Source organism: Labrus mixtus, chromosome 15, assembly GCF_963584025.1.
Source record: "Labrus mixtus chromosome 15, fLabMix1.1, whole genome shotgun sequence".
Taxonomy (NCBI): domain Eukaryota; kingdom Metazoa; phylum Chordata; class Actinopteri; order Labriformes; family Labridae; genus Labrus; species Labrus mixtus.
The window spans coordinates 27,652,315-27,675,908 of NC_083626.1; the positions used below are offsets into that span (position 1 = coordinate 27,652,315).

General features: G+C 42.2%; 1 protein-coding gene across 1 annotated transcript in view; it reads left to right on the top strand.

Moving 5' to 3' along the window:
* lama5 (laminin, alpha 5) overlaps window positions 1-23,338 on the top strand; it is a 36,143-nt gene extending 12,805 nt beyond the window's left edge. The window contains exons 18-61 of the mRNA XM_061057283.1: window positions 169-309; window positions 603-764; window positions 1,967-2,074; window positions 2,272-2,355; window positions 3,320-3,550; window positions 3,653-3,766; window positions 3,866-3,996; window positions 4,641-4,721; window positions 4,874-5,088; window positions 5,190-5,290; window positions 5,624-5,807; window positions 6,381-6,521; window positions 6,608-6,759; window positions 6,907-7,017; window positions 8,063-8,174; window positions 8,725-8,898; window positions 9,484-9,680; window positions 9,766-9,882; window positions 9,960-10,114; window positions 10,192-10,321; window positions 10,632-10,734; window positions 10,822-10,935; window positions 11,045-11,227; window positions 11,380-11,522; window positions 12,668-12,847; window positions 12,977-13,116; window positions 13,251-13,410; window positions 13,677-13,810; window positions 13,940-14,105; window positions 15,153-15,287; window positions 15,710-15,852; window positions 15,980-16,112; window positions 17,504-17,647; window positions 17,770-17,900; window positions 18,013-18,174; window positions 18,353-18,485; window positions 18,667-18,821; window positions 19,631-19,823; window positions 19,919-20,056; window positions 20,692-20,851; window positions 20,948-21,078; window positions 21,209-21,302; window positions 21,391-21,510; window positions 21,977-23,338. Of these exons, the coding sequence (XP_060913266.1) occupies window positions 169-309; window positions 603-764; window positions 1,967-2,074; window positions 2,272-2,355; window positions 3,320-3,550; window positions 3,653-3,766; window positions 3,866-3,996; window positions 4,641-4,721; window positions 4,874-5,088; window positions 5,190-5,290; window positions 5,624-5,807; window positions 6,381-6,521; window positions 6,608-6,759; window positions 6,907-7,017; window positions 8,063-8,174; window positions 8,725-8,898; window positions 9,484-9,680; window positions 9,766-9,882; window positions 9,960-10,114; window positions 10,192-10,321; window positions 10,632-10,734; window positions 10,822-10,935; window positions 11,045-11,227; window positions 11,380-11,522; window positions 12,668-12,847; window positions 12,977-13,116; window positions 13,251-13,410; window positions 13,677-13,810; window positions 13,940-14,105; window positions 15,153-15,287; window positions 15,710-15,852; window positions 15,980-16,112; window positions 17,504-17,647; window positions 17,770-17,900; window positions 18,013-18,174; window positions 18,353-18,485; window positions 18,667-18,821; window positions 19,631-19,823; window positions 19,919-20,056; window positions 20,692-20,851; window positions 20,948-21,078; window positions 21,209-21,302; window positions 21,391-21,510; window positions 21,977-22,125 (6,285 nt within the window). The 3' untranslated portion in view covers window positions 22,126-23,338. The remainder of the gene's footprint in view (window positions 1-168; window positions 310-602; window positions 765-1,966; window positions 2,075-2,271; window positions 2,356-3,319; window positions 3,551-3,652; window positions 3,767-3,865; window positions 3,997-4,640; window positions 4,722-4,873; window positions 5,089-5,189; window positions 5,291-5,623; window positions 5,808-6,380; window positions 6,522-6,607; window positions 6,760-6,906; window positions 7,018-8,062; window positions 8,175-8,724; window positions 8,899-9,483; window positions 9,681-9,765; window positions 9,883-9,959; window positions 10,115-10,191; window positions 10,322-10,631; window positions 10,735-10,821; window positions 10,936-11,044; window positions 11,228-11,379; window positions 11,523-12,667; window positions 12,848-12,976; window positions 13,117-13,250; window positions 13,411-13,676; window positions 13,811-13,939; window positions 14,106-15,152; window positions 15,288-15,709; window positions 15,853-15,979; window positions 16,113-17,503; window positions 17,648-17,769; window positions 17,901-18,012; window positions 18,175-18,352; window positions 18,486-18,666; window positions 18,822-19,630; window positions 19,824-19,918; window positions 20,057-20,691; window positions 20,852-20,947; window positions 21,079-21,208; window positions 21,303-21,390; window positions 21,511-21,976) is intronic.
* Window positions 23,339-23,594: the final 256 nt, after the last annotated feature.

Sequence of the window (23,594 nt, forward strand, 5' to 3'; positions counted from 1 at the left end):
TGTGTTGTCTGACTTTCCAATTCGTTTTGGTCCATGTTTTATGGTGATGTTGCTTGTGTTTCTTGTCTTCTGTGTGCTCCTGTTGCAACGCAAATTTCCCCTTGTGGGACAATTTAAAAAAAAAACAATCTGAATCTGAATAACCCGCTGTGTGTCCTCCTCCTGCAGGAGAACGTTCAGGGTTCACGGTGCGACCAGTGCAGAGTCGGCACGTTCCACTTGGACCCGACCAACCCGAAAGGATGCACCAGCTGCTTCTGCTTCGGAGCCACCGACCGCTGCCGCAGCTCCAACAAGAGACGCACAGAGGTACAATTTAAAGTTCACTGTATCACCACACATGGTCCTGTTTTAACCTTCCTCCATGTTTTTGTGCTAAAGGGCAAATCAAACCTGAACTGAGATTCCTGCAGATGCATGATGAACATTTTTGAGCCCTGAGTTTAAAGTCAGTTTAAACGTTTAAAACACTCAGACGGCTTGTTTACAAGTTTTAAATATGATCTTGTACTTGTAAGATCTTGTAAGATATTTAAATCAACGACTGTCATGACTACAGTTCTCTGCTTGGCATCTCTCCCTCCACGTCTCCTCTCCTTTAGATCATGAACATGGAGGGCTGGGTGTTACTCAGTGCCGACAGACAGGAAGTACCCGTCGTTGTGTATCCGGGTCAGGACCTTGTCGAGGCCGACCTCAGCGATGTGCCGGACGTCTATCAGGACCTGCACTGGCACGCTCCAAAGACTTACCTGGGAGACAAGGTGAGAAAGGAAAAGACAACATTTGAAGATGGCGGTACAAGAAAATAAATCATGAGCTCTCGTTTATTTCATGACTTTCTGCTCGAGGGACAAGCAAGTCCACAAAAACACAAATATGACAAGGCAAGGCAAGTTTATTTATGTCGCACATTTCAACAACACGGTAATTCAAAGTGCTTCACACAAGACATCAAAAGCATCATGACAGAGGAAAGAAAAGAAACATTAAAATAGAAAATTGAAAAATCACTGAAATTATTAAATCTGAAAATATGTTCAAATAAAAATAATTCAGATGAAATTAATTGAAATAAATAAGGTAAAAAGTTAAAAGTTACAGTGCAGAGTTAAAGTTTAAAGTCTTATTAAAATTGTTTAATGAAAGGAAGCTGTAAACAGGTGAGTCTTCAACCAACCTGGATTTAAAAGAGCTGAGAGTTTCAGCAGAAACTACAAAGAAGTTGCACATAATGAAATACAAATGAAGTATGATTCTACAATTCATTAAGCTGATTATTTATCCAAAGGAACAAACATCAGAGAGTAAGAACAACACAAGCGAGGATCATGACTTCTCAACATCAGGGTCTGACGTTTGTTGGCTTTTGGCAGCACAAAAAAATCTCATCAAATTTCATAAAACTGTTTTCCCCATTTCTGCAGCAGAGTCGTACTCTTGTTGGTTTTGCATATCTGTTACGACCCCTAAATTAAAGACTCGTTTTCAAGGTTTTCACACACACACACACACACACACACACACACACACACACACACACACACACACAAATATACACCTACATCTGCGGAGGCTCAGACGAGGTGTTCAGGTAGAAATCAGTGTTTGGTCTGTGACTTTGATTCCACAGCTTTCATGTGGGGATTCAGGACGATGTTTTATTTTTTTTAACGCTTCACAAACCAGCTTCAAACCTCGGCGCTGCCAAAACACTTCTGTACTAAAAAAAAAAACACTTTATCTTTCACGTACACGTAGAGCGTACAGTCTGAATGTGATCCTTTGTTGTCTGGATCATCGAGCAGCAACAGCCCTCATCTGATTTTCTTGACTCACTGAAACCTTTTGTGTTCATTCTCTACATTCTGCTCGGGTTCTGTTCATGCTTTTTGTTGTTTTTTTATGTCTGTTTTGTCATCTTAACATTCCCTAAACGTAAAACCCTTCATCCCTGTCTCTCCAGGTCTCGTCTTACGGAGGTTACCTGAGGTATCGTCTCCACACTCAGACCATGAGAGGAGACGTGTTGTCTCTGCCCGCTGAAGCCTCCAGGCCCGACATCATCCTCAAGGTACAGACAACACACAGAAACATCAACGTGGTTAAATGTAGAGAAGAATACTTCAGGATTTGTTCTAACAGACATTTTCAAACATGCATCTTCTTAAACAAGTATTTCAAAAACAACGTCCTGCCTGCCAAAGTCCTGTCAGGTGTTTTATGATGGATGCACACACATTTTTTTGAATCTGTGTTTTCCTCCTGCAGGGTAACCAGATGACCCTGGTGTTCATGGAGAGAGAGTACTCCTCACCCGAGGACCCTCACCTGGGGATAGTTCACATGGTCGAGGTAACGCCTCCTTTAACACCCTCGTCGGTAGATTTATTTTTTGTAGAATAGAATAGAATAGAATTACTTTATTGACCCCAAACTGGTAAATTGTGGTGTTACAGCAGCAGGTTATCAGAGCAAATAAAACAATATAAGAATAGATACATAAATAAGCACTTAGAATATAAAAAATAAGAATAAGAAGAGATTTATACATCAAGGATTTAACTTAACATTCTTACTAGTTAAAAAAATGAAAAATGAAATACAACATTTATTCAGGCTTGTGAACTGAATGTAAAAATACTTGCTGGAGGTAAGAGATGTAAGTTTGCAGAAACAGTGATGACAGTGGTAAATATGTAATAACAATATAGAGGGTTCTCCAGAGCTGTGCAAATTCGTGGCTGTGCAATCAAAGATAGTAGCTGAATTCTTGAAAAGCACAACACGACGCAGCTGGTGGATGTTGTTGTCTGTAATTTAAAGGGGAATCTTCTTTGCTTCTTTGCATGACTCAAAGCTGAGTTTGAAAATGGGGCTTTTTGGGGCGCAGGATAGCATAGCGGTTATGTTGCACGCCCCATGTACAGAGGCTGTAGTCCTCATCGCAGCGACTGTGGGTTTGAATCCGACCTTCACCCTCTGCTGCATGTCGTCGTCCTCCACGTTCCCTGTCTCTCTTTAGCTGTCCTATCCATCAAAGACAAAAAGGGCCAAAACAAATCTGCATGGATTCAAGCTGTTGCTGCAATTTGTTGACTAAGGTCAAAAGTGTGACTGCAGAGAAGCCCTGGACTGTAAATGATGAACGCTACAAATCTGAAATCATTATGATTTTAAACGTTTTAGAACGTTTTTGAAATGTACTTAACCTTCACCGTTCATTTCATTATTTTGTAATAATGATAATGTAATAAAAACGGGAAATAGTTGCATAAATAAAGAGTTTTGACACTCTTTTTTTAACATCTCCTCACAGGGAAGTTTCCGTCACGCTCAGACCGGTAACCTGGTGTCCCGCGAGGAGCTCATGATGGTCCTGGTCAGTCTAGAGTCTCTGCAGATCCGAGCCCTGCACTCCCAGTCCGCCCACTCCGTGTCGGTGCGCGGCGCCGTCCTCGAAGGCGCTGAGAGCCTGGATTCCGGTCGCCATGCCAACAACGTGGAGATCTGCATGTGTCCTGCCAACTACTTGGGCGACTCGTGTCAGGTGAGGGGACGGCGTTGGTGTGTTTGACAGACAGGTTGTCAAAATGGATTTACAGCTTGAGAGGGTTCAATAATTAAAATGTTTCTCCTCTCCTCCGTAAAGAAATGTGCTCCAGGTTACTACAGAGACACCATCGGCCTGTTTCTGGGGAAATGCGTCCCCTGTAACTGTAACGGACACTCTGACCGCTGTCTGGACGGATCAGGAATCTGTCTGGTGAGAATTACTGAATAAAAAAATAAATTTAAAAAAACATCCCCTTCCTTCTGGTCCTGCTTATAAATGAGTCATTGTCTGCCTTTTTGTATTTGTCAGGATTGCCAACACAACACAGCAGGCGACCACTGTGAGACGTGTCAGGGTGGTTTCCTTGGTAACAACACTCTTGATGGACAGGCGGTGTCGTGCTCCAGTTGTCCCTGCCCCCTGAGGGTCCAGTCCAACAAGTCAGTGCATTTGACTTTGTCTTTTTCTTCCTCCTTTTCCCTCTTTACTTTAAAGGTCACATCCTCCTCTTGTAAATAAGTCTCAGAGCTCCTCAAAACATGTGTGTGATGTTTCTTGTTCTAAATCCACTCTGATCCTGTATTTGATCATGTCTATAAACCCCTCTATTTCAGCCCTGCTCAGAACAGGCTGTTTCTGTGTCTGTACCTTTAAATACGTAAATGAGCTGTGTCTGACCACGCCCCCTCTCTGGAAGGGCTTGGGTGTACTTGGTGCTTTCTCGCGCCATGTCCTATTGTTTACGGTGAGAAGGCAGACTCAGAGGACAGAACAAACACCTAGCTGTGGGAGTGTCACCCACCTGGGGGAGGGGCTACTGCCCTTTGTGATGTCATGAAGGGAAAATCTCCAAACGGCCTGTTTGAGCATACATTTTCTGAAAAGTGGAGCAGGCAGAAGATGGAGAGGATGGACTTTTCTCATCATTGGGGGGTTTATAGACAGACTAGAGACACATGTTAGAGTTAGAGAAACATGGTGGATTTAGCAGAACATGTGACCTTTAATGATTCTCCTTTACCTTCAGTTTGTCATAATTAATTGAACCGTGTTTGTGATTCCTCCATGTTTTCTCTGTCTGTAGTTTTGCAGAAGGTTGTGTGCAGAAAACAGACAAGATGCAGTGTCTGTGTATGCCGGGTTATGCCGGACCCCACTGTGAAAGGTAACAGAAACTTCTCAAACACAGGTTGAGGTTTGAGGTTGGAAGAATTTCAAAATAAAAGTCAATCATAAATATGTTTGAGAATCATGAAGTTTTCTTGCATCTAAAAAAAAAAAAAAATAGTTTATGAAGTTGGTTAACATCCTTTGCAGGTGTGCCCCTGGTTACTACGGCAACCCCATGGTGCTGGGCAGCAGGTGCCAGCTGTGCCATTGCCACGGCAACACGGACACCAACATGCTGTTCACCGACTGTCACCCGCTAACCGGCGAGTGTCTGAGCTGCATGCACAACACGGCCGGGCCGCACTGCGACACGTGCGCTCCTGGTTACTACGGCGACGCCATCGATGCCAAGAACTGCACCAGTGAGTCCAGATTCATTTGAATCGTCTTTCTCAGCATGAGTTACATCTCCAGGCGACAGAGTAATAATTCAGTTGTTTTGAACTATTTTTCTTGTACCCAGAATGCAACTGTTCTCCATGTGGCACCGAGTCATGTGACCCTCACACTGGACAGTGTCGCTGTAAACCAGGAGTGACCGGACCGCATTGCGACCGCTGTGTGGTATGTTGTTTTCTCTCTTTTCTAATTTCTTTTTAATATTTGTATCTTCATTTTGGATTAGAAACCTCAAAATTTAACTCACGTCCGTTCATCAATGCATGAAACTAAAACTAAATTTAAATGTTGAGACAATAAAACGAGCGGTCTGTGAGGGTGTCTTGTCTTTATTTTCTACTCCTCACACAAACTTTCAACCTCTGAGCAAGTATCCTCCTGATCTTTGACATTTTAGCAAACGGACAAACTGAAATCTACTCCCTGTTTTTTTTTTTTTTTTTTCTCTTAACTTTCCAGCTTCTTGTTGAACCCGTTGTGTTTTTCATTTTTTCTCAGGACGGCGCGTTCGGCTTCGACTCGTGCTCTGGCTGCCGTCATTGTGACTGTGAGGCCTCTGCGGCTCTCGTGCAGCCGTGTGACCCTCGGAGCGGTCAGTGCGCCTGCCAGCCCGGAGTCAACGGGCCGAGCTGCAAACAGTGCGCTCCTGGACACTGGGACTACAGCCCGAACGGATGCAAGAGTGAGTAGATCCCGAGTCTCCGGCGCCCCCTGATCTCACGGGTTATGAGCTGAAAGTTTAGGAACCCCTCACTGAAGTAATATGAGTCATGTGAGCAGCAGCTGTCGTACACAGCAGCAGCCTGGATATTCAAAGTTGTAGCATAAAAACATTTTTTGTCTGCAATGATCAAATCTCATATAGTTTATTGCAGCTTTAATAAGATTTTAAACTTTTACTCTGCACTGTAATTATTATTATTTTTTTAACTCTTTTAATTTCTTTACTTTTATTTATTTTATTTTTTATTTAAATTAATTTCATTTGAATTATTTTTTTTAATTAAAATTAATTTCAATTGGATTATTTTTATTTGAACATATTTTCAGATTTAATCATTTCAGTGATTTTTTTATTTTTTATTTTAATGTTTCTTTTCTTTCCTCTGTCATGATGCTTTTTGATGTCTTGTGTGAAGCACTTTGAATTGCCGTGTTGTTGAAATGTGCGACATAAATAAACTTGCCTTACCTTTATTTCCTGAATCTAAATGCAACACACTAATGAAATGAATCCACCTGATCACCTCTCCAGAGTGTGACTGCAGAGGAGGTCGCTGTGACCCGCGCTCCGGAGAGTGTCGCTGTCCCGACGGGATGACGGGGAAACAGTGCGACACCTGCTCACAGAAATATAGCATCCCCATGGAGGAACATCACAGCATGCACTGCGAGCGTAAGTCACTCATTAATCGCACATGTGACGGCAACAATTCAATGAAGTCTGAATGTCTCATTTGTTGTTGTTGTTGTTTTCTGCAGCGTGCGACAGCTGCGTCATCGTCCTGTTGGAGGATCTGGACAAGATGAACGATAACTTCCGCTCGGTCGCCGGGCAGCTTAGCAAGCTGAACGCCAGCTCCATGGCCTGGGCTCAGCTCAACAACGTCAACAAGTCTATAGAGGACATCGCTGTAAGAGCTCCAACACAAACACACACACATACACAGATACACACAGATACACACAATCACATTCAAGTGATAGTCTGTAAGACTGCTGTACTGTTGACGTTCTGCAGGTAGTTATTTATGATTCATTAAATTTTTTCTCAACTCCAGCGTGCAATTGAGAACTACAACAGCACTCTGGATGAGAGCAGAAGTCGGGCCGACATGCTGGAGGCTGAAATCGTGAATATTAATGAAGACATCAATGAACTGCAGGACAAGGTGAGATCACTGAACAAACACTCACACTCTCTTATCAAACGTTTACACATTTTGACTTAAAGACATTTAAATTTGAGCCTAAAAAAAATAAAAACTTTTATGTTTTAAAAGATCGTGTTGGGGTTTTATCTAGTCAAATTTGGTTATATTATTAATAATTATATTTAATTATTTATTAATATAAATAACAATATCATTAAACTATGTTTAATCAACTCGGGGGGCACCACCCTGAAACCAGGGAAAAATAACCCTGTGATAAAAAATGTTTTATATATATATATATATATATATACATATTTATCAAATACAGTTATTAATTATTAATAATATTAGAAATTAAGTAACTAATTTGAGACTTATTTTAGTGATATTTTGGTTATTTTTCCATGGTTTCAGGGTGGTGCCCCCCCGAGTCAATTAAACATAGTTTAATGATAATAATAATAATAATAATAATAATAATAATAATAATAAATTAGATTTATATAGCGCTTTTCTAAATGCTCAAAGACGCTTTGACAGGAAACAACAAAAAACAAAGCAAAAACTAAGAGAACAATACAACATAGAAGTAGTGTCGAGGGAAGAGGATGAGAGTCAGTGGTTGTGAATAATTAATGGTTAATTCATGATATTGGTATTTATATTAATAATAATTAAATATAATTATTAAAGAATATAACCAAAGTTGACTTGATAAAACACCAACAAATAATTAAAGACACTCGATAACATCCAAAAGGCCGGACTGAGTTTCCTCCAGAGGGTGTCTGTGCTCAGCCTTAAAGATAGGGGGCTGAGCTCAGACATTTGGGAGGAGGTCAGAGTAGAGCCGCTGCAGTTGAGGAGGTTTGGGCATGAGATTAGGATAAGGTACTAATAACTATCAATGAGACTGGTTTAATGAAGAAGTGATAAAAAAAAGTAAAGGAAGAATCCCCAGTTGAACACAGACTCTTTATTCACCACAACAAACTGATGTAGATACTCTGTGATCATGTGGAGAGTGTTTTAAGGTTTTTGTGTTTGTTTTTTGTTTCAGGTTGCAGTGATGACCGACCGGGTTGGTGACGTGCGGGACAGTACCACAAACACACACCAGAGGGCGGAAGACCTGCTGTCCTTCATCAGCAACGTGACCATGGATATAAACGGTAGGACGGAGGAGTTCATCAGCATCATTCAGTGTGACGCTAAATATTTAGTTTAAATCAGTGAGTGCATCTTTTTTTTAATTTTTTTTTTGAATTTGTATTTTAATTTATTTTTCAAAACAAAAAACAAAACACTTGTACACCACTTATACAACATAGAGTAATGTGTTAGAGCAATGTACACTACAACCTACAATGGGGGGGGGGGGTGCAGTTAATTTACAGAAAATTCAATCATAGAACCTATTTTCCAAGTATTTTCTTATAAGGTTCCAGGGTCCTTCATCTCCATGGTAGTCAGTGCATCTTAAACATTTGGAACATTTTTTTTTTTTACATTTTTAATACATGCAGAGCAAACTATGAAGAATATTTTGGTACATAACTAAGAAAGAATCGTTTTCAGAATACAGAAAAAATAACGTTTGGGGAAAAAAAATGTCCTCCAACAATCAATGTTTTAGTTTACATCAGTTAAAAACATTGGAAACAATGCAGGCAGACTGACTGAATTTAAATGTCTTCATGATGCATTTTTCCTTTTTCACAGATGTCTTGCTTCTGGCAAACCGGTCCTCTGTGAACGGCACGGAGGCGGAGCTGGAGGACGAGGAGAGGGAGAGGAAGATGAGGGAGGTGCAGGCCATGCTGAGAGAGATGAGGTACAGGAGCTGCGTGGGACAGAAGAAAGTGGCCGAGAGAGAGAGGACGGAGGCGGGGAAATGTGAGTATATTCACTCAGACAAAATTTTCAATACACTTAGAAATAGATTCCTAAATGAGACTTTCTGATGTGTAGCTGCTACTTCAGTAATCCTGAGTAAGAGCTTGTTTCTTACTGCATAAAAAAACCTTTAAATAAAACAAATCTTAGCTGTATTCAAATACTAATACTAATACTATATATAATATAAATACTCAAGAAAATGTCTTGATAGTTTCAGGAGGGCTGCCCGTGAAATCCTCCTGATTTGAGGTGCACCTCACAGCGGGAGATCCCTGCTATCTGACATGGGGGGGGCTACAAAGGGGGTCCAAAGGTTAAACTAAAGCCATTTTCAGGCTCCTTTTTTTTAGCAAAAGTGTTGTAACTAAACTCAACCTGTCATTACGTCTTTTTACAGTTATATTGATTCTGCATCGGCATATTTTAGTGTCCCACTCTGTGACCTCACATTGCAAAAAATTCAAATATTGCAGCTTGAAAACTCGACTTTACTTCAACAATTTCCCCCTAAAAGAAATTCAAAAAACAATTCTTAAAATACTTTTTAAAATTCATCCTGCCTCTCTGCGTCTCGTCTCTCAGTGTTGGAGCGTGTGAACAAGGAGCTGGCCAATCGTCAGGGCAATAACGTTGACGTGGCCAAAGCGATCAGAGACCGCCTGGCCCGTTTCCACTCCGAGATGATGGACCTCCGAGACGCCCTGAACGAAGCCGTGAACGACACGGCCAAGGCGGCGGAGATCAACAACGCCAACGAGAAGACTCTGGAGGACAACAAGGTGGGGGGGGGGCGTGGACAAACAGCAGGAACAGTAAATCAGACATATTTCAGAGGTGATTCTGACTCTTTTCTGTCACTTGCAGAAAAGACTAGAAGACCTGATGTCGAAGCAGAAGGAGGTGAACGACCAGCTGAACATGGCCGAAGACGACGTCGCTCAGGTCAACGACATGCTGTCCACTCTGCAAGACTCCAAAGAGGTGAGTCCCACTAAGACGTGCAGCAGGAGAAGACTGGTACCGTTTTTTTTTTTTGACACTTCAAACGTCTCTCTCAGGAGTACGAGCGGCTGGCAGCTCAGCTGGACGGCGCCAGATCCCCGTTGGCGGAGAAAGTGCAGGAGTTCGCCTGGACGGACTCTAAGATCCCCCTGGTGGAGGACGCAGAGAGGCACGCCAAGATGCTGAACGCCTTAGCAATGAACCTGTCCAGGTAAGGGACTTACTTCACTACGAGGATGAAGATCGAGCTTCTTAAAAATGAACGCCGTTGTCTTTGTTTGTCTTCAGTTTGATTGAGGAGAGCAAGAAGGAAGGATTTGTGGACGTAACAAAAGCCTACAACAAGATCATCGACAGCATCAAGGAGGCGGAGGAGGCCGCCAAGATGGCTGCCAAGGCTGTCAACGACACTGTGGAGGTAAAAAAAAAAAAAACAACAACAACAACCACACATGCATGTTTGCAGAAATAGAAAATAAAAGTCTTTACACCTGCAATTTGTAGAATTTTATTTAGAATTTTTACAGTAAAATATCGCAGCAGAGAGAACTCCCATGATTCCCCGCCAGCCTCGACGTCATCTGTTTGCATTTGTTTTAATTGAGAATTCACACACTGTGCGTTTTAAATGATGAGCTTGTTTGTGTATTTTGTTGTAATATTTTTGTGTGTGTGTGTGTGTGTGTGTGTGTGTGTGTGTGTGTGTGTGTGTGTGTGCGCGTGTCCAGAACATTAAGGGTCAGGATCTCGGTCAGATCGCCAGTTCTCTGAAGAATCATAGTATGGATCTGACGGACGAAGTCGAGAAGCTGAGTGATGATCTGAACAACGGTAAACACACATCCCATAAATTCCCATAATTCTGTATTTTGGACGTTTGAAGAGTTGAACTTTAATGTTTGTCGTCGTGCTGCACAGACCTGAAGCCCCAGCTGGAGGACGCTCAGAGGCGACTGGACGAGGCCAAAACCAAACAGGCCGATGTGATGAAAGACCTGGAGATGGTTCAAAACAACCTCAACTTCACCTCAAGTATGAACATTTACCACGAGCAAAAAAAAAAAAGATATCTTCCCTTCTTACAAATATTTAACGATCGTTTCTTACATTCCCCTTCTTCTCCTTTCTCTGTGACGATCAGACGTGAGTCAGGAGATCGCCGAGGTAAAACAAGCTGCAGATCTTGCAAACACCACGGCAACACAAGTGAACGATGCCCTGCGTCCAATCAAAGAGCAGCTGGACAAATGGCAGCAGACCTACGGAGATGCCAACGCCACCAACGATGACATCAACAACGCCCTGATGGAGGCCAACAAGACCGGTACCGACTTATCAGTGCATCGTTGAATATTCATTTCAGTTACCTCCAGTTTTCTGCTCGCTTTTTTGAGGAATCCGTTCTGTGGTATCCCGGTGAAACTAGTTCTGTTTTTAGTCAGACTAATATTAATGTTTTCCCTTCTCTCTTCAAAGTTCAAGCTCTGGGTGATACCATCCCCTTGCTCATGAAGAAGCTGGATAAGCTGCAGAATCACTCGGCACAGATGCCGAACATCTCCGAGAACATCAACCGCATCCGACAGCTCATACAGCAGGCGCGGAACGCCGCCAGCAAGGTACAACCAACCTGACAGATACATAGAATAGAATAGAATAGAATAGATGTTTATTGCCATTTGCACAGGTACAGGACAGTACAGGTACATTGGAATTTTTGTGCGTTTCTCCCTGAGTCAGCTTCTACAAAAAAGTTAAAATTATAAATAAAATAGAATAGCATTATAAGAAAAAACAAAAGAGTAGAAAAGTACAAATAAAAAATAAAAAATAAAATAAATGAAATAATAAAAAAAGTTGTAGTGACAGCTAAGTAAATTAAAATAAACTGTACAGAAGCTATACACTGTATTAAAGCAAAGATAAAAAATAACAAAGGGGAACACTGAACAATGAAATGAAAATATAAATATGTTTTCTTGTCTCTACTTTCTACATCTCTTATTGCACCTGAGCTTATTGCACACATATTTTTCACATTATATAATTACACTGTTTTTTTGTTTTTAAAGGTTTTATATGTGATTTTGTTGATCCAGCAGATGTCGCCCTTGAGCACCAGCATGAAACCAAAACAACTCGCGCTGCATTGTTGTGTTAGCATGCTAATGCTAGCAATCTTTATTATGCTCGTATCTTCACACTGCATGTAAATTTACCTGAAATGAGCGTGATCTAGAAACACAGTTAAGCAGTGAGTACAGTATGTTATTCTTCTTTTCTCTAGTCCCTCAATTAAACAACTTTTATACACGAGGGGAGGAGTCAGCCGGCCATCCCGGCGATGTAAACAAACTGAAGATAGGACTCTGAAAACTCTGAAAACATCACAGACAGTGGGACTCGGGTGTTACACCCATTGTAGACAGTCATGACTCACAGAGTTATTTTCAGAGGATATACTTGATTTATATTATATTTAAGTGTGAAAAATCACATATTAAACCTTTAATGTTAATATTGCACACTTGTGTTACATTGTGAGGTGGTCAGCTGTCCGTTGAGTCTGTGAGGTGTGGGGTGAAGTACTTCCTTCCCATCTTAATGTCCTGTGCTAAGTCTCACAGCAGCAGGGAAAAAGCTGTTGTGGTAGCGGGCCTGGACCATACATAGATACATGTACGACTTCAAGACGTTTTCTTCCAGCAGCTTCTAATGTTTTTTTTAATCCTGCTCTTTTTGTCCTCCTCTCACCTCCATCCAGGTCGGCGTCCCGGTGAAGTTCAACGGGAAGTCTGGCGTTCAAGTGCGTACTCCTCCTAACCTGGCCGACCTCGCCGCCTACACCTCCCTGAAGTTCTACATCACTCTGCCTGAGGCGACGCGAGGCAGACGGCAGGACGACTCCAACAAGCAGTTTGTCTTCTACCTCGGCAACAAGGATGTAAGCATCGCCACGGCAACAAAAAGAAGCACAACTCTAGTCCAGATCCTTGGCAAGGATTTTTGAGGCGATTTGCATCAAGGAGTTTTTTTTGTAGTTCATTCATTACTATCTTTGTGGTATTTGTAGTCCAGTAAGGAGTTCCTGGGCATGGCGTTGGTCGGGAAGAGACTGCGCTGGTACTTTAACGTCGGAGGAGAAACGGCTGAGGTGATGATGAATGAGGACGTCGAGTCGAAGGGAAACTTCAACAGCGTTGTGCTGGAGAGGTGAGGAACACAAACACACACACACACACACACACACACACACACACAATCAGATTTTAAAACCAGTGTGTCATCTCTGTACTCTGCTGTCTCTTTCTGTACGTCTAATTTCTGTCTTCGTTCTCTGACTGCAGGATCCTTCAGTACGGTCAGATGTCGATGTCTTCAGAGGCCTCCGAGGGCGATCAGAGAGTCACCAAAGCGAACGTGGAGGCCGCAGGAGATCAGGGTCTGCTCAACCTTTTGACCGACGACACCGTCTTCTACGTGGGAGGATACCCGAGTACTTTCAAAGTGAGTAAACAGAGTGCGTCTCAGGCATGTAGGAAAGTTGATAAAAGCTTCTCAAAATGCTGCTCTGTAATCTCAATGTTTTTTTGGGGAGGGCCATGGCATCATATTTGGATTTTACAAAGTTTTAGAGTCAGGGTTGTCATGACGATTTGACTGACTGTGTGAACTGTAAATCTTCATTTCAGAGCAGTATTGATGTTAGTTTTTAAAAAATATTCAGATTCAGCTACTGAACGTTTTGTCTGTATGTTTTTTTTTTTTTACAGCCTCCCGCCCCGCTCGCTCTCCCACACTTTAAGGGCTGCATGGAGCTCGACACGCTGAACGAGGTCGTCCTCAGTCTGTACAACTTTGAAAACGTCTTCCAACTCAACACCACAGAGGAGAAACCATGTGGCAGGTCAGAGCGCTACACAGACAGTCTTTAAACATCATGATTCATCTTCCTGTTGTGACTGACCTCACTCTCATCTTCCTCCTCTTTTTTCTTTTTTTTTTTTAATAATGGAATTGAAATCACCGAACACAGGTCGAAGCCGGTGCTGAGTCAGGCCTGGGTGAACGACGCGGCGTATTTCGATGGGACCGGCTTCGCTGAGATCATGTTCTCCGAACAATCCACTCGCATTAAGCGGTTCGAACAGGAAGTGAAACTGCTGTCGCACAACGGCATCCTGCTGCTGTTTAAGCACGGGGTAATGACCATGATTATGAGAAAATGTTCAATATCACAGCTTTAACTTAATCGTCGTTTGGTTACTCATTCATCTCATTATTGTTGCTCCATGAAATCAAAAAGCAAAAAACCCTTTGTTGGTGACCTGACCAAGAGGTCAGCAGCACACATCATACAGTTGATGATGGAGGACTGATAATAAAGTACAGGAGTAATAAAACTTCAGGTGACCGCCAAGAGGCTGCAGAGAAAAAACAGAAAAGTCAGCACGCTCGATGTCTTTTAAAGTATGTATCGTCTGGGTAGAGCAGCAGACTACACCATGAATTTATTTCCTACAAAGATTTTGAAGCACTCCTTCATGGATTCATCCTGGAAGATCTGATTTTTTTCCAATACATAATCATGCAGAGCTTTTCGTAAAGTTTTGCATGCAACAAGAAGAATTTTGAATTCTGAAATTATAAAGTTTCACCAAAAAGCTTTTTTTACAAACTTTATTAATCGCTGAGGGAAATTCTGTTTTTACACTCTGTTATTTTAGAGACATGCTTCACTCACACATGCATTAGTGGAGAGATGTCAGAGAGGGGCTGCTACACAGGGAGCGCACCTGAGCAGTTGGGGGTTCAGTGCCTTGCTCAAGGGCGCCTGGACGGTACTCGGGAAGTGCCCTGGCACCTCGCCCGCTACCAGACCAACTTCCGTAGTATTGATCCCTCTGGTCCCAACCCAAGTCCCTACAGTCTGAGCTGCTGCCGCCCCCCTCTCATGCATCTTTCCTGCAGTCTGTCTTTAAGTCCCGGCTCTTATTCCTCCATGCATACTTGATTTTTTCATCATCATCTTTCACCGATATTGAATAATTTATTCCGTTTTTGTTTGTTTGTGTAACTTCTTTGTAAATTTCAGAGTTCTTTGTGTTTTGTGTCATTTTGCAGCGTGAACATGAACTTTTTTGTATTTTATCGGAGCCTAACTGATGAATAGTTCAGATGTGTGTTTTTAGTTACTTGACAGTGACTGTATGGTTGTTACAGTTCTCCATGTCTCTCTCCTCCATCAGGATAAGTTCCTGTGTCTGGCGGTGCTTCAGGGCCGACTGAAGGTTTACTATGATTTCAGCGGGGGTCTGATGGAGCTCGAGCCCAAAGAGCCTGAATCGGAATTCTTGAGGATTAGCGATGCTGACCCCAAAGCCGTAAGCGTCTTTCTCTGTTTTTTTTACTTCATGTTTCATGATTCAGTCGTAGAAAAAGAGGTTCTAAGGCCCTGTGTCCACCTAGGGTTTTTTCTTTTGAGCGCCAGAGTCTTTTTACAATCTCAAATATAAAACATGCAGTAAAAAAGTAACGGAGCAGTGTCGGTCATACAGCAGCCTTTGTCAACAGACTGTTGTCATAGAAACAGGACAGACTTGCAGTGCTTTTCTTCTCAGCGCACAGCCAGCGCTTTCTGCTTGGAAAAAAACACTAGATGGACACGAGGCCTAAGGTAGCATAAGGGTTGAAAACTAAGTAGAGAGGATGTTTTTCATGTCAAAACAGCTTTCTTTCCCAACTTGAGTAAAAATCATTTGCACTGAAAACTGAAAAGTCTTCTCTCTTGTTTTTAACCCTGCAGCTGGGGATCATCATCATGGACTCGCGTCTTGTGGTGAGAAACAGCCGCAACACCCTCTACTCCCACCAGTTCATAGAGGACATCCCCCCCTTCATCAGCATGTACTACCTGGGAGGAGTCCCCGAGAACAACATGCCCAAGCAGTGAGTATCAACCCCCACACACATCCCCAATCATATCGACCCACTGGGAGAGTAATGGTAACGTTGGTGATGCTGTACGTTCCCTTCTTGATGATATCTGTTTCCTCCTGTCTCTGTCTCTCTGCAGGTTGAAGTCTCTGTTCCCTAAGCAGGGCTCTCTGAAGGGCTGTTTCAGGAACGTGAAGGCCCTGAGCTCCCACATCGACCTGAAGAGGATGACCAGCTCTGGAGTCAGTTTTGGCTGTGACAGCGACCTGCTGGTAAGAAAAAAAAAAACATGTTAATTACAAGGTATTCAATGTTGTTTTATACACTTATAAACAAAACTGATAAGAATTCAAAAGAGAAACGAGAAGTTATTTATTTGAGCATTTTAAGCGTAAAATCAAGGATGGAAATGGTGAGAAAGACAATATGGAGGTTTGTAATGTCAGAGTGATTGGGTGGGATAGGTCAGGGGTTACCAAACCTTTTTGGCCCGCTGCCCTTTAAATAAAGTGTTAGAGACTGAGGACCCCTATTGTCCCTGGAGGTGGTTAAAATATTTCACATTTGTATATACTTTAAGAATGATATGTAATTTTAAGTCATTTTTCATTTTGATATGTTTTCGGGTGGAATCTTGCAACCACTCTCTCAGTGTCCTGCGACCCCCCAGGGGGTCCTGACCCCCACTTTGGGAACCAAAACCAAACCAAATAAATACTCCTTTTTCCATTTCCCATCTGCACAGCCGTCCCAAGAGTCAGCCTCTAGTTGGACACTTTAATGCTGACCTCAATTATTTAAATTTAAATCGCACCTTTAATGTTTACACTGACTGTTATTTAATGTCTGTTTTTTGATAATTTTCTTCTTTTTAAACATTGCTAAAAATCTCCTTGATTCATCTAGGGGTATTCTTTAAATCTTTTTTTCAGGTTAATATATATGAATGGGGGGGGGGGTTGGTTTTGTGGTTAATTTGTAACAAATGTTTCATGTCATGTACGTCTTTGTAACCTGCTACTGGATGCTTTGAATTTCCCTCGGGATCAATAAAGTATCTATCTATCTATCTATCTATCTATCTATCTATCTATCTACCACTGGTATAGATAACCACATCATCTGCATACAGTTAAATCTGAACCGACTGAACATGGCTTCCGTTGGTGTTTCTAAACAGGCCTACAGATCATATTCGTCCTTGTGGTTTCTTCACATTTACCTTCTTTATTTCTTTATTAAGATTTTAAATTTAAAACAGTATTTTAAAAAGTTTTACTGAGCACAGACTGGGCGATGTAAACTACTGATTTATCTGTCACTACTCTTAAGATGCGACATCTGAGGAGCGATTCCTCTCGTTCAAACTGTGTCGATAATGTGAAGCAGCTGCTCCTCCTCTCAACATCTTTGATTTATATTTGCTCTCACAAAAAAGTTTCCTAATTTCACGTAAAATGAAATCCATAAACCTTCCAAATAATCCAGTCCAGATAATTAAATGACATGCTTGTGTCACACAGTCAAAAGTTAAAACATCTGGTTCCTCAGAAATTAAAAACACGTCGTGCAGATTTTTCCTTTAATTCTGCTTCTCTGCATGAACAGAATAGATGCACATACTCCTGCAGTGTCTTGACCCGCTGTGTTGGTTTTCCTGCAGTTGGCTCGTGAGGCTCACTTCTCGGGACAGAGCTACCTGGACTTGGGTCTGACGGACGTCCCCAGCCTCAGAGACAACTTCTACGCCAGCTTCAGCTTCAGGACGGAGAAGAAAGAGGGACTCATGTTCTACCACCAGGATAAGGTCTGAGAAGACTCCCTGCTCTGCTCTGCTTTCTGTTTCCTTCATGCTGTGTAGTATTTTTACAGACTTTCTGGATATCACGCTTACACACAAAGCTTTGTCTGTTTTTTTTGTGTGTGTAGGGTGGTGTGTGTCAGGTGTTTTTGCACGAGGGCCACGTCGTTGTGAGAGTTGGAAACAGTGAGATTAAGACTCAGAAAACGTACAATGACGACAACAGCCATTACGTCTCCATTTACAACGACGTCAACGGGTAGGACGGCACAAAGTCTTCTTTCCAAAAGCTTCTGATTGATAACCAAACATTGTTGAAAAAGGACCACCCTCTTAATGTGTTTCCTTAAACTGCACCCTCGCCCCCTCAGGATACGTCTGTACATGGACGACGTGCTAGAAAAAGCCAAGGAGGGACTCCGGATAGACAGCCGAGCGGTGACGACCTCACCGGAAGGAACCTTCCTGGGAGGAATGCCCGACCAGGGTCTCACTAATCTCACCGGATGTATCAGCAATGTTTTCGTCAAGAGGTGAAGAGAACTTCAGTTATTCATGAAACAGACTGGAGATCATTTTCTGTCTCTGGAGTTAAAGGAGCTGTATGTAACTCTGACACCTGGTGTTTAAAATGGGTACTGCAGTCTAAATTTACATGCTGATGTGTTGAGTGTATTAAATGTTTAAAATGTGTGTTTTTTTTTCTTTCAGGGAAACGAGTACTCAGATGGTTTTGAACCTGCTGAAAACAAAAGAAAACGTCAACGTTCCTCTGGACTGTCCCGCTGCAAAGAAACCACAACAGATCGTCTCTGCTCAGCCCAAACACAGCAGCAAACAAAAGGTACGCACACACACTCACACACACTCACACACACTCACACACACTCACACACACACACTAAGCAGTTTGAACTTTTCCTCCACATAAAAACACAACACATTCAAAAAAGCAAGTTTACCTGTCACCTGCAAGTGAACCTCTTTACCCAGTAACAAACTCAAATCCTTGTCCTCTGTCTCAGGGGAAGAACAAGAAGCCGTCGGGGTCTCGCAGTCGGAACACCAGGGACTCCTGTCAGGGCGGGCCGTCAGATCAGGAGGCCGGGGCGACGCACTTCAGCGGCTCCACACACAGCTACCAGAGATACGACTCTCTGCCCGCCTCACTCAGCTCACTGTGAGTCAGATTCTGAAACCATTTAGTTTAATGTAGTTTATCTGTTTCCTTAAAGGGATTCTTCACCCAATGAAACATGAGTCTGTACATCGGGTCATATATGTAGAAATGTGAAATACATTTTGAAGTTGGTGCCTTCTTGGCCGAGAAAAGGCAGAAAGTGTCTTTTTGGCTCATGTGGATGAAAGACACCAAATCCCAGAATGCACAGCACCACAGGCCACTCCCACTAAGGTCCGAATCAGTATCAGAAATACTTTATTAATCCCAGAGGGAAATTCGATCGTTACAGTTTCTCCAAAATAAACAGTATAGCAGTAGAAATATAATAATAAAAACATTTACAGACATATTTACTGTGACGCAAAATGACGATTTTTGCGTCACTTGAAGCTCCTTTTCAGACTTAGAAATACAAAGATTTCACATCTCATGGGAAAATGAGGGAGAGATGCACGACCATTCAAAAATAATACCAGGTTTCTAATGATGCAAAGATTAATGCAAATGGGTGAAGTATCCCTTTAAAGAATACAAACGTGCATAATATAGAAGCATGTGTGATAAATGGCTCCCATTAAAACCACTTTAAGAAACATATAAAAGGACAAACAAAGATCCAAAAGCAGCAAAACAAAGTCAGTATCAATGATAAAAGGTTAAAAAAAAAACTTCATAATTTCAATGTTTGTTGATCAGTTTTGTTTGTGCTGAAAAGTCTGAAATGCTGAAATTTGTCAGAGATGTATCTCTGTGTTTTGGAGAGGTTGTAAATGTTAACATGTACCCGCTCGTCCTCCTCCCTGCAGACCTCACATCTCCATGGCCCTGAGGATAAACTCCTCTGACGGTTTGGTGCTCTACGCGGCTAACAGTCAGAGGGGCGGGGCTGTGATGTCACTCGGCGTGTCAGAGGGTCACCTGCTGCTCCTGTTGGACGGAGGGAAGAGGAAGGTCAGCCTGCGGAGCCGCAAGAAGTACAACGACGCCCAGTGGCACACGGTGAGGTCGCACACCAGGGCGCTACACGGGAAGTGAATGTCTATGTAACATTAGGATGGTGTGTTCAAAACCGACCGCTTTGTGTGTCACTTCAGGTGTTTGTGAAGCGTGAAGGAGAGAAGGTCAGTCTGATCGTGGACGGTATCAGCGCTCAGTCCAAGAGAATCCCCGGAGGAGAGAAGACTCGTCTCACCGGGCCGTTATACATCGGAGGAGTGCCGCCATCTCTGACGGTAAAACATCAAAGTATTTTTATATCACTGCATGTTTTTACAGCTTTTTACTGTAAGTCTTTAACAGACTTTTCTCGACTGCAGTTCTTTGAGCAGCATCATGAAGAATTCAAAATCTACCCGTGACACTAAAACCAATCAAGTGTTAGGAAAATAAACTTTATGGAAGTTAGTTAGCGTTCATTTTTTCTCAAAACAGACGTCTTTTGTCGGTTTTACTTTCCTACTTAAAGGAGCAGTATGTAACTCTGACCCCTAGTGTTTAAAATGGGTACTGCAGTCCAAATCAAAACATTGTAGAGAGCTGTCCCCCCTCCCTCCTCTCTAGAGTGGATGCTCACACAGGTCACCATGTGGTGGACTCTGAAGCTTCAGTGTTTATCCAGCTCTGCATTGGTCTGTAAACCTTTCTGTGTTCTAACCTCTCTCCATTTTTCAAAAGCATCTCCAATATTGATCCTAGTTTGATGCATGAGCATTTTAATTTCTTCTTAACAACTTACTAAGAGCTACAAAATCAAGAAACAAGTCTTAAAAATATCCAGATGTTACATCCTGTTAACTGACACACTGAGTACAACCATTCTCCTCTTCTTCATGTTTTTCAATCCGTGTGGCGTTCTTATAAATCACAGGCTCCGGGCTCTGGTGGTTTCGTTGGATGTGTCAAAGACCTGTCGCTGAACGAGGCCCCTGCAGGAAACCCCGTTCACAGCCAGGGGACGGTGCCCTGCTTCCAGCGCCCTCTGCAGGCCGGAGCGTACTTCTCCGGAGAGGGAGGACACATCACTATAGGTAGTTATGGTCACTTCTTCTTCTTCTGTGGTTTTTTTTATCCTCTTTGAGGCCTGTTGTGTCCTGACTGAAAGCTCTCCTCCTCCTCCCCTGCAGATGAGTCCTTGGTTCTGGGTCGGGATCTGGAAATCCAGCTTGAGGTTCGGCCCATCTCGGACTCTGGGCTGCTGTTGCATGCTGGGATATCACCTGATCAACACCTGAGTATCGTCCTCAACCAGGGAGAGGTGAGAGCGTGCAACCAACAGACATTTTTATCAAACTGTAAATTAAATACAAGAAATCCTCGGCAGGAAATATTAGAAGTTAAGCCGACTAACTGTGTGTGTGTGTGTGTGTGTGTGTGTGTGTGTGCAGGTGACAGTTTCAGTAAACACTGGTAAAGGTGAATTCTCTACCTCCTTCACTCCTGAAGAACCTCTTTGTAACGGACACTGGCACACCATCACAGGTGAGTTCAAGTCAACAAACTCTTCTTCTACAGTTTTTATTTGTGATAGTTACATAGAGATACAAAATGTGTGTGTGTGTGTCTACAGTGGTGAAGAAGAACAACGTCCTGCAGCTCCACGTCGATGCAGCCAGCGAGCACAGCGTCGGGCCCAAACAGAGCCGCTCTGCAGGCGCCAAAGAGGCCGTTTACCTGGGAGGGGTACCAGGTGAGTGCGCACACATTCTGATTCCTACTTTACCTGTTTTTGAGAACATTTTGCAACAGTATAAAAACTAAAAGAAGCAGGAAGTCATCATATTTAAGAGTTATTATCGGATATTTGTAGACTAAGCACAAACTTTCTCAATGTTGATGCTCCCTAAAAAATGCTTCTTCTTAAAAACTCTCGTAATCTGAACCTTTAACAGACGGCTTAAAGATTTGAATGACAAGGTAACCATGCTTCTCTACCATGAGGAAGTAAAAACTCATTCAAACAGATACAAGTGCCTGATTTAGTTTGTTAGTTCTTATTGTTGATATTCTTATTCTATCCCTCTGTAATGTAATTTTAGGAACGACCGTACGCCTGACTTGCCCCTAGGGATTCATAAAGTTTTTCTGATTTTGAATCTGAACTCGGGTCTGTCCCTACCCGTCTGTAAAATGTTGTTTCTCCTTTCGTCCACCAGATGGCGTCCCGGTTCCCGGTCTGCCTGCCGACCTGCCCACCTTCCACGGCTGCATCCGCACGGCGAGCATCAACCACAGACCTGCCATGTTGTCCAAGCCGCTCTCTGTGCACGGAGCTGTGGGAACACAGGGCTGCCCGCACATGTAACACACACACACACACACACACACACACACACACTGGTGCACAGTTTTACCCTCACATTCCTACAAATCACTTGGTGGTGGGTGTCACGTTACTGTAGCTAATTTAAAATATATATATTAATATTTATTTTCTATTTTCAGAAAATGTATATTTTATATTTTCCTGTTTGTCGTTGCTCTCGTACTGGTTTTGTTTTTTTGTGCTGCGGCAGTGACTGCACTCGGAGATGCACTGAAACAAACACACACGATGTCATAAATCACGTTTAACATGTAGTATATTGTAAATAAAGACAACTCGGATCGACTCTCTCTTGCTTTTATCATCACAGATATTCATAAATAAATGATGTGGATCATTTTGAACTGCAATATTCCATTTTTAAAAAAAATGTGTTTCTCTTTTGACTTGTGCATCTCTAGCAGACGACGTTAAGTTTTCCTACTGAGTCGGTACACTGTGAACACTGTGAGCAAAAAAAAAAAAAGTCCTCAGGCAGCACAGATGGGAGACGTTTCCTGAAACCGGGACGAGGACGGGGCGTCTGGAGAGTTATCACAGTTAATTAAGTCTCCGTTCCACAAAGATGTGGAAATGTAGCGCACACTCAAGTCCTGTTCATATTCAGACTATCCTGCTACTAAACACATGATTGTTTTTTGTGATATTTATGGTCTTGGTCTTGTCTCGGTCTATGAGCACTCTGATCCCGGGCACGTCCTGGTCTCGGTTAGTCTGGTCTTGACTATAACACTATCATTTCCAAAAAAGCGGTGATTTAGAATTAATTTATTAAACCTTTTTTTATATATTTGATCTGCTACAGACGCTCACTGTACTCAAATGTTGCTCATTTTAATCCAACAGGATGAAACAGTGAGGTTTTTTAAAAAGTTACACGTGTACAGTGACCTTTATTTTTTGTATTCTATCATGAGATTTCTTAAAAAAAAAAAAAAAATGGAAAAGAAAAAGAAAAAATACACTGTTTAGTACATATTCTTATTTTACTCCCTACTTTTAATGTTTTGTTTTTTTTGTTTTTTTTTTAAATGGCCTTACTCGGTTTGTTGTGATAATGCCGCTTTCAGGTCAAGATGTTCACATCAAGACTTCAAGTCGATCATTTGACGTGATTTAACCCAAAATATCAACTCTGTCGTTTAATCATTACATTATTTTAAACCCTGAAAAGATGTAAACACGACACTCACTTCAAGACGACCTGAAAAGCAGCTCCTCCCGTCCAGCTCTCAGGCAGCGTTTCCCATCTCCTCCGTCATAAATGTCAACATGTACCAAACATGAGTGTGAAGCTTGTATGTAATATGATATAACCACTCTTTAATATTGTCATGTCACAGAAAGAATAAGCTGTCTTCCCCCCGTCACTCCCCCCCCCCCCCCCCCTCAATGTGTTGTGAATGTATTTCTAAATAAAGATTTTTTTTTTCATACAAATGTCTGCT